Source organism: Alnus glutinosa, chromosome 10 (genome assembly GCF_958979055.1).
Source record: "Alnus glutinosa chromosome 10, dhAlnGlut1.1, whole genome shotgun sequence".
Classification (NCBI taxonomy): Eukaryota; Viridiplantae; Streptophyta; class Magnoliopsida; order Fagales; family Betulaceae; genus Alnus; species Alnus glutinosa.
This window is the reverse complement of record NC_084895.1, coordinates 19,971,659-19,982,196: the sequence shown is the minus strand read 5'-3', so window position 1 is coordinate 19,982,196 and position 10,538 is coordinate 19,971,659. Positions and strand designations below refer to the sequence as shown.

At 44.3% G+C, this 10,538-nt stretch overlaps 1 protein-coding gene across 1 annotated transcript; it reads left to right on the top strand.

Moving 5' to 3' along the window:
* On the top strand, positions 1 to 1,428 carry LOC133879155 (UPF0481 protein At3g47200-like). Its single transcript, XM_062317696.1, has one exon. The coding sequence runs from the start codon at positions 1 to 3 to the stop codon at positions 1,426 to 1,428; it is 1,428 nt and encodes a 475-aa protein (XP_062173680.1).
* Positions 1,429 to 10,538: the final 9,110 nt, after the last annotated feature.

Sequence of the window (10,538 nt, the reverse complement as noted above, 5' to 3'; positions counted from 1 at the left end):
ATGGCTAGTGATTTCATTGGAGAAGAACTTGAAAGCAACGACGTGCTCATTGATGTTCCACTGGTCATGGAGCCTCCTCTGTGGCCTGAGTGCTGTATCTATCCTGTTCCCAAGAATTTGCGCAAGATAAACAAAGAAGCCTACACCCCTAAACTGGTTTCAATAGGCCCCTTTCATCACGGTCTGAAAGAACTGAGGGACATGGAAAAGCACAAACTGAGATATTTTAAGGATTTCTTGTATCGGACCAGGAAGAGCCAGGAGGATCTCCTAAAGATCATTCAAGACAATGAAGTAAAAATCCGTCATTGCTATTCAGAAGACAGTAAACTCAGCAGTACAGATTTTGTAAAAATGATTCTATTGGATGCCATCTTTATAATTGAGCTCTTCGTGAGGTTCCATATATTTTATGTACTTGAAGTCAAAGTTGAAGATAATGAAAATGAGCTCTTCGTAAGGACCCGTGAAAAAGAAAATGATTACATGTCAAGTCAACCATGGCTGGAAGGTGATATACGACATGACTTGATATTACTTGAGAATCAACTTCCTTTTTTTGTTCTTGAGCAATTATATACTTTTGCCTTCAGTGACTCTTCAGATCCCGTCCATCAGCTTGGTTTTATTATGCATTCAGCTTGTTACTTTAGTACTTACATTTATCGTGAGTTTCATGATGATATGCAGCTGCCAGAAGAGTTCAACAACGAGGAAGTAAAACACTTCACGGATTTGATAAGATATGTGTTCTGTTCAGTGCCAGATTTGAAACTTACTGACTATTTGGATGATGTATATTGTGCCACAAAGCTTGACGAGGCAGGATTGAAATTCAAAGCAGTTGAAAACAGAAGCTTACTTAACATAAGATTCCATCGGAATAAGTGGTTGAATTACTGTCCGTTCTCCAATTTGTCTTGGCTCTTGGCTTGCTTACCATGCTTGAAAAGCGTTTTTCCGGGCTTGGAGCGTATGCAGAGTATATTAGAAGTCCCACCCTTAAAGATTCATGACAGTACTGAAGCTCTTTTCCGAAACCTCATGGCTTTGGAGCAGTGTCATTATCCATCTCACACTTACATCTGCAATTATGTTATGCTACTGGACTATCTAATCGACACTGAACGAGATGTGGATTTGCTTGTCGAGAAAAAGATCATTGTTAACAATATCGGTAGTAACGTTCGAGTGGCGAATCTAATTAACAAACTCTGCCTTCAGATTGTGAAATATGAATCCTGTTACTCGGTTCTAGGTAAAGAAATTAATAAGTACTGTGATAATCATTGGAATCGCATCATGGCAACCATGAAAAGCGTGTATTTCCGTGATTTTTGGAGAGGCACCGCAACTATGGTTGCACTAATTGTCCTGGGTTTCACTTTATGGAATTTCCTTAAGCCTAATTATGTCATGATCAAGTAGATTGAAAAGAGAATGTTTTCAGTATTTGTTGGAGTGCTTTTCTTTTAGCTGCAATGGATGCAAGACACGATGTGAACTTTGCAAGGCTGTTTAGCTAGTAATATCCTCGATCCCCTCCTTAATAGCTTGTAATCCTGAACGTTACAAGTGGTTTATGATAGTTCAGTAATAATAATAATAATAATAGTAAAAAGGGTGTTTTAGCATCCATGGAGTGTCTACATATACATTTCTACTAAATTCTATCATATTTATACAGATATAAGTTTCTCTCTTCTTCTTCTTCTTCTTCTTTTAATTTTAATTTTAATTTTTTTAATTTTTTAATTTTTTTATTAATGCTGATAGTGGTTATAGAATACAGTTTCATAAGAATTCAAGTTTTTCCAGAGGAACAGCCTAAATTATAATTTTTTTGCTATATATTCTATAGCAAAAAGGGAGTACCATCAAGGGTCCAATATTTAACTTCACATCCTAAACAATGGATGAAGTCATGAGCTGAATGATAAAAGATAGGCATAATTACCATATTAAACGTAAGCTAGCCAAAAGCTCTTTTTTGGCTTTTGTTTTATTTAGATTTTTTTTTTTCCTTTTTTCTAAAATTTTCATTTCTTTCTTTCAAATGTTCGCCCTTTAAAAAAAGATTATCTTATATAGGATATTTTTGTTATTTTGGGTTGTGGAGGGAGACATTGAAGCCCTTTTGGTAGTTAAACATGATACATTGAAAAATTGAAAGTTCAAGGGAGATATTGCAAATTGAGTTATAGTTTGAAGCGGGTAAATGTAGTTTCCCCAGTAAAAACATAAAAATAGAAAGCTTAAAATTTTAAAAATAAAAATAAATTGAAGGTTAGCCGCCCCATGTGTTTCAAGGTTGCTGAGCCATCCCAAACATCCTTGGGGTTTAGGGGTAGCGATCTACCTTTCGGAGTAGCCAAGTCACTCCAAAAGTAAAATCTTAGACTTTGATTGATCGATTAACTTAGTTGTGAAGGGGGAGAATGTAATATTTATGATGTAGTATGCAATTTGGACAAAAAAAATTTAAGCCAACAATAATTTGAGAAGAGGAAAGAAGAATAAGAACTTTTTTTTTTTAAAAAAAAAAAAAAGAAAAAAAAAAGAAGAGAGAGAGAGATAGAGATAGGGTTCAAGTCTGAAAATTTGTGGATATAATTTACACGAATGCAATTTCAACAAGCTTATAGAAGCTCATGAGATGGGTCTCCCATGGAAAATATCTCCATATTTACTCATAAGAAATGTTATAGCCAATATGTCCTTGAGAGCTACTACTCGGATAAGATAGGCCTGACCTGGTAGTGCCACGTCGCATTATGAAAATACAAAACTCAATCTCCCCCGAATCATTTGACAGTAAAAATAAAAACTTTCTCCCCAAATTTCTTTGAGCCCTAATTAAACTCTTATATATATATATAAGAGTTTAATTAGGGCTCAAAGAAATTTGGGGAGAAATATATATATATATATATATGAGATACCACATGCATGCTGCTTTGCTATAAAGCCTATGATGATCTTTGAATAATTTGATGAAATAGGAATTGCAGGTTGTGATAGAATGTCCAAAAAAAAAAAAAACTGACAAGAGAAAGATAGAAAGAGATAAAGAAAATTGAAGAGAAGGTTACCAATTAAGCAAAGAAGATTTTTAAGGCGGTAAATAATGCACGATGAGTTCAGCCAAGAAATCATCTTTGCCATTTGATTTTGTCCCTGGAGAATTCCTTTGTAAACAATGCCAAACCCACCTTCACCCACCCTCATATATACTAGAATTCCTTGGGCAATTATCTCAGGCAACCATCTCAAGCTTTTATCAAAAACGTGTAATTTTAGTTTTTAGGTTTTAGGTATCAAGCTTTTAGAAGGCGACCCACCCTCATACTTGAATTCCTTGGGCAACCATCTCAGGCATGTAGGGCGAAGGAGGCAAATGTAGCGGCGCCAACAAAGAGGGAGGCAACTGCGAAGGCTTTCAAGGGCATGAGGTGTGATTCCCCGGCACAACCTCTTCTGACCGATGACATGCCCCAACCCAATTGGGCGACGCTCGCCAGAGCCCGCCACCAGTGGCTGAAGGTTCTGCCGCTCTCCTTCTCCTCCTCCATCCTGAGGGATCGTACTCTACCTCTCTCAGTCATCAGTCTCGAGCTTAGAAGGCCAGCTCTTCTTACTTTTTCCAACCGCTTTGATTGTTTTTCTTTCTTCGTATGGACTTCGCTTTTGCTCTTTTACATGTATTGGACTTCCTTTGTTCTTGGGCTTTGTTCTCTATTCATGGACTTCAAAAGGGTTTCATTGGATTTATGCTCCGTTTGTTTCGATGTAAAATGTTTTCCATAGTAAAATATTTTTAACGAAATCAATATTTAGAAAAAATAATTTTCTTGAAAATATTTCCTGACGTTTGGCACAAACGAAAAAATACCAACGGCTTAAAATGGAATTCGGCAACCGTCTCGAGGGTAGAGGGTTGGGAGTAGGACTAAAAGAGTATAGTACTTTTGGGGTAACAAAAGGAGGCATAGTTACTTGACTGTAACTGCAGGGATCAGGTCGGAAGGGGGGAGGAAGGAGAAGAGCAAAAAGAAGACAAGCAATTTAAAAGCTCATTTCTAATTTCTACCAAAAGTAAGAAAATCAAAGCAATGAACCCAACAAACAATAGGAACATAATCCCTTCGAGGTAATGTTTCACCAATGATGTATGGCAACGTTTGTATCAAGAGCCTAGAGGGCAAAACTCCAGTTAAGAGGACCAGAATTTGGAGCAAATCAAGGTAAAGTGTATCTCACGTGTGTTTGAAAAACTTCTAGTGCCCTAATGTCCTCAAGGCACCCAACATCAAATCACTCTTAAATGGCAAAAATAACATTGTGGGGAAAGGACCCTACTCAACTTCAAACAAGCAGATTTAACCTTATCACAAATTCAACAACAAAACCGATAGATCATTCATGTTATCATCATCACCAGCTAGTGATTAACAATTTCTGGTTCAAACAACAGGTAGACCCCAGACAACGGATTCTTTATCCACATTATATATATGTGGCAAAAACATCTGCTTTGTTCAATGCCCATCATAACAAGGACACCATATGTCATGATGGGCATTGGACATCAGCTGATTGTGAAAGTCTTGTTAGTAAAATTTCTGCAAGGATAGATTCGTGGTTGGTTAAACATCTCTCATTTGTTGGCCGGCTTCAACTTCTTCTCTGTTTTATTTAGCATTCAAGTGTTTTGCTCAAGAGTTGTTATTCTTCCTAAGCATATTATCAAGATGTTGGAGCAGAGATTTAATAGATTTCTTTGGTGTGGGCAAGACGTCAAGGCTAAAGCAAAAGTTTCATGGGAGAAAGTTTGTTTCCCTAAGAAGGAAGGGGGTTTAAGGATCAAAAGGTTGATTGTTTGGAATCAAGCTTCTATGCTTAATCACATATGGAACCTGTTTTCTAAAGCAGGGTCTATTTGGGTGGCTTGGATTCATGTGAATTGGTTGAGGGAGAAGAGTTTTTGGCAGGTGGCTATTCCTCAACAGTGTTCTTGGAGTTGGAAAAGGTTGTTACAGCTACGAGAGATTGCTAAGAAGTTTATTTGGTTCAAAGTAGGTGATGGGTATAGGGATTTTTTGTGGTATGCTAGATGGCACCCTGCAGGTTACCTGTTAGATAAATATGGTTACAGGTCCAAATATTTTGCAGGTCCTTCTATAGGGCCTAAGCTATCTTCTATTATTAGAGAGAAGGAATGGAACTGGCCGCATGCTAGATCAGATGCCATTGTGGAGATACAGAGTCATCTTCCAGAAGTGGATATTGGGGAGGTAGATCAGCCGGTCTGGTTGTCTAAGAGGGGTGTTTACTCTTGTTCAGAAGTTTGGGAGTCATTAAGAGAAAAACTTCCTGCAGTTGCCTGGTACCGAAGTGTGTGGTTTCCTGCTACCATACTTCATCATCCTTTCATTCTTTGGTTGGTTTCATGATGCATTTGTCACTAAGGAAAAGATTTGTGGTTGCGGATTTGCTGGAAATAGTAATTGCTTGTTCTGTTATGGCTGTATAGAAAATAGAGATCATCTCTTTTTTGGTTGTAGTTTCAGTAGAAGAGTTTGGAAAGCTATTATGGCTGATTGTTTGGTGGATCATCCTCCAGAGGATTGGGATCAGGTTGTTCAATGGAGTAATGAGACTCTGAAAGGAAAAAGTTTGCATTCTATTCTTTGTAAGCTCTGTTTGGGAGCTGTAGTTTACCATTTATGGGTTCAGAGGAATGCTTTGGTTCATGGTAAAACCCCCAAAACTGAGGAAGCAATATTGGCTCAGATTAAATGGGAGGTTAGGGTGTGGGTTCTCTCCAAGGTATCTCTCAAAAGTAATGGTCAACATATGGCTCTGGCTTGTAAATGGCATCTGTTTAGAGATTGAGTTGTTGGCTATGTCTAATGTTGTAAAGTGTTTGTTTCTGTTATTGAAGTCTTCTTTCACTTATATTTTAGCTTCTGAGTTGTTAGACAACTGTTGTTTGTAGCAGTCTGTTGGGTTGTTTGTTTGTATTCTCTGTTTGAGAATTTTGTTCCAGTTTTCACTGGAGGGTTTGTAAACGTTTTGGGTTTGGTTTATAAAAGGTCTAATTCATCCAAAAAAAAAAAAAAAAAAAGGACACCATATCACCAGGGTGCACTTGCCAACCCTTTTGAGACGAAAATGAGATCAATACTGTTGATGCCAATTCCGGCCGGTGAAGCAGGAGCTGCCGCAGGTGGACTTGACCGACTGACCTGCAAAGACAAAGGACACACGACGGGTTTCCCCAGCGGTCCTCCTCCGACACCCAAATTAGATGAAGTATATTTTTAGTGAGAGAGCAAGAGTGAGAGGGAGAGTTCAGAACTTGTATCCAAAAAAACTTAATACCTGAATTTTGCTATTTATAGGCAGCTGCCCTCGAGGTTAGGTAGGAATATCCCGGTTTTTAGGGAACAGTGACTTCCTATGTGTGAATAGGTCCTAAGTACACTCTTGACAGCGATGGGCAGGTGGGCTCTTTAATGACGAAGCATGAGACTTCGGGAAATCCCAGATCTTTGGGATTCAGCCACCTAATCGCCCTTCTTTATCGGTATCGTCATTATTACCACTTGTAGGTTAACGGAGCACCCGACACCTCCTGCTCAGACTGCACCGGTCGGGGCCTCACCATCCTAGGAAGGAGGCCTCATCGGCAGCGATGTATCCGACACCTCCCGCTCGGTCGGAACCCCCCCTCTCGGGAAGGTTATTTTATCAACAGTTACCCCCAAAGTCTTTTGTCTCATGCCATGAGACGAAAGAGTTTAGGCCTCTCCCCCATTTTTTTTATGATGACTTCGTCCACCGACACTGAGAGGCTGAACGCCCCGGCCTTGTTGAAGCATGCTCACAAAGGAAGGAGGGCGCGCTATCATTATTTTTGAATTTGAATTTTAGACGTTTGCCACCACGCCGTCAGCATTTAAAGCGCCTGACGCGTCGACTGCCGCGTCTGAGAGGGTAATTATTGCTGTCTCCTCGAAACCCAAACGAAATCTAGTAACCGAGTCGATTGGATTTCCGGTTGCGGGAACTGTTTCCCCACTATGGTCCGCTTGGGCTTCCAGGTTGCGGGCACCGGCAATTCCCGGTCACTGCGAGTCCTATAAAAAGCCTTTCCCTCTCCTTCACTTTTCATTTCACTCGTTGTTTCCGTTCTTTTTGCCTTTCTCCTTCCCCTTTTTTGTTCTTCTCGTCTCTTCACCGACGTTCTAAACACCTCTCCAGTATGACTCGTAAGAGCAAAGCTAGCACCTCATCGGCGCCTGTCCGTGCTGCCGCCGAGAACATAGCTGAGCAACACGAAGAGGTCGCTCTCGGGGACCTCCCCGCAGTGCTCACCCCTCTCGAGAACTGTCATGTCTCCCTTTTCTCCGTGCAGAGCGAATGGATCTTGCGTACAAACTATAATATCGGCAACTCGGTCCGTCTGCATTTCCAGGAACCGTCGGCGTTGGGTATCCCGGGCGGTGACATTACCCTCTTTGAGAGGATGTTCATGGCGGGTTTGAGGCTCCCGTTTCCCGACATTGCCCGAGAATTTCTGCTTCACTTGAAAGTTGCTCCGAGTCAGATTTTTCCAAATTCATTGAGGTACCTCTTCGCGTCATTCATACTTTGGAGAACTGTGATCGGGTCTCGGATGTCGATTCCGCAGTTTTTGAATGTATACCGGCCGGCTATGGATGCCGAGGGGGTCGTAAAGCTGCGGACCCGACAAGGTCCGTCATTCATTTTCCTGAAACCCATCTATTCTAATAACAAAGACTGGGAGAAGCAAATTTTCCGGGTGTCCGGCGAGTGGGAATGCCCTCGGTCAATGGAGGTCACTGGGTCTCAAAGGATTAGCCGGGAATGGAGGTCTCTGGACGGTAATCTAGCGAACCCACCCGAGATCTCCGATGCTGAACAGGAGGAGGTTGCCCAGATGATCGACTTTTGTAACCGGCACCACAAAGTGGAGAATGATTTCGACGTGATCGTCACCACCAAGTCATTGAACGACCACCTGGGCTACAAGATTCCCGAGAATAAGGTCCCGCTAGATCGGACCGGGAGGCCCAAGTTCACGAAGAGCAAGGCCCCAACGGCACCCATCCCGCCAGTTGCTCATAGAGGGGCATAGCGGGCTCGGGAACCCCCTTCGCGGGCCACCGGCGTTGAAGGCACCCTTGCCGCCGCACTTGCCACTTTTCCCCCTCGAGAAAAGAGGATGCGCGAAACTCCCCAGACTCGGGGGCACGATGCCCCAATTGTTGTCGACTCCGAGGTTCCCTTATTCCGAGAGGCTGGGGGAGTGGTGATAGAAATGGGCATACCGGATTCCCCTTCAGCACCGAGGGTAGACTCGGTGGGGGGAGCAAATGAGGGATGCCGAGAGGAAGCATCGGGTGCCGAGGTTCAAAGGGATGCCACCCTGCCAGAGGTCCCCGACCGGAGTTCCGGCCCCGAGGTCCGTCCAACCACCCTCCTTGGTACAGCATGCTCTCGCAAGGGTGTCGGGACCAAGCGCAAGGCCGACCATCTTCGGGAAGGCGGGGCCTCCAAGAGACCCAATGTGGAAGAGGGGGACGACTTCTTACTCAACGAGATCTCCCTCGCAGCCCAAGACTTCGGTCTCCCGGAGTTTACCTGGCCGGGTGAGCCCCTTTCTCCCCTAAGCCCGACCGGTGAGACTCGACTGGGGAGCGAGCCCTCCCAAGAATCTCCGCCTACACCCGATGCCAGGGAGGAGACCGCCGAAGAGCTTGAGGTCCTCTCCCTTGACATCCGAGCGGATGACGTAACCTCGGGTGCTGAGGTTGATCCCGAAGGCGAAGGGCCTGAGCAACGCACGTCCCTTGATCCGAGTGCAAGTGCTGCTGCAGACGGGCCTTCGAGAGAAGCTCCTGTCCCGAGCACTTCGGAGGCCGGGTTTGACTTCTTAGGCACCCGTCTACTCGACGACCCTCTGGAAGCGTTGGCCTCTGTTCTTCCCGACGGTCTCTTTCAAGACGTCGGTAGAACCACGCCTTTCAAGTTCGCCCAGGGCATGATTGAGTCCCAAATAGCGGTACCCTCCTTTTGTTGTCTTTCTTCTTTTCTTACTTCTTTTTTCTTGGCCGTTTCTCACCTTTTTCTTCGATCCAGGATTCTCTTCGATCCGTCGCAGCCTGGCCTAACTTTCTGGAACACATGCGCGCCAACCCCGACATAGAAACCGTTTTACGTCCCAAGATCAGCCAGCTCGAGCGCACTGTGGTGTCTCAAGACGAGGTCATTGCCGGCCTGACCCAAGAACTAGCCGACTTGAAGGAGAGATACCGGGTTCTTCAGGCCCGGGCCAGAGTTCCCTAGGCTAGCACCGTCCGTGTTCTCGACTTTAACCCTAAGGCCGGGGGGGACGAGATAGATCCCAACGCCGGTTGGGCACCATCACCCACCGAGCCAGTCAGCGCCCATCCCGAAGTGGAGCGCCTTTCCAGGGAACTGAGTTCTATGAGGGACGAGAAGTTGACCCTTGTCGCGGACCTTAACTCGGCGGTCCTTGCTAAGGAAGCTTTAGTCGTCGAGAAGGATGCGGCTTTGGCTGAGAAGGATGCGGCCCTGGCCGCTAGGAGCACTGCTCTTGCCGAGAGAGAAGCGGCCCTAGCTCAAAGGGATGCGGCTCTTGTGGCAAAGAATGCAGCTTTCGTTGAGAGGGACGCGGCCTTAGCTGACAAAGACCAAGCTATGAGCGATAACGGCCGCATATCGGCTGAGAAAGCAAAAGTGTCAGAAGCTTTGGGGAAAGCTGTTTCTGAGAGAGAGCTTGCCGAGGCCGACAGAGATCAAGCCGTTGCCGAGAGAGAATCCGCTCTCGAGAAACTGGAGGGGACGGAAAGTCGGTACCAACGGATTCGGAGGAAGTACCGTCATTACAAAGCCAGAGTTAGGAGACTCATCGAGCAGTTGTCTTTCATCCCTTGGCTTCGGACCAAAGCCTGGGCATTCGGCTTTCACATTGGGTTCGAGAACTTTCGAGCTCTAGTTCTCCGCTCGGGTCGGCTGCAAGTGTCTTATGAGAGCGTGAGTTCCGACTTCTTGTCGCTTCCGAGTTCCAGTTATTCCAAGCTGATGGATCTCGACATCGGGTATTTCCCCGACGTTGCCAACTGGAGCAAAGACGCTCCAAATCCAGAGGATGTCCCGGTCGGAGAACCCAGCCGGGATGACGACTCGGGAAACGACCATCCCAGCGGCGTGTAGACGTGCATTTTGTTTTTTTTTTATTTTGTGTTATTTTCTTTTGAGCAAATTAAATTCATAGATTTCATTGCCTCCCTTCATAAGTTTCATTGCCTCCCTTTATTCTGAGATTGCTGAGAACAAAGAAGTTTCTTTCCTTTATCTCTTCTTTTTTTTGACTGCCGAGAACAAGGAAGTATTTTAGTGCCGGCTTATTTTAGTGCCGGCTTCATTGCATTACCTGGGTTACTGGTTGATGCCGGATCCTACCAGGGGTCTTACCACCCATCTTC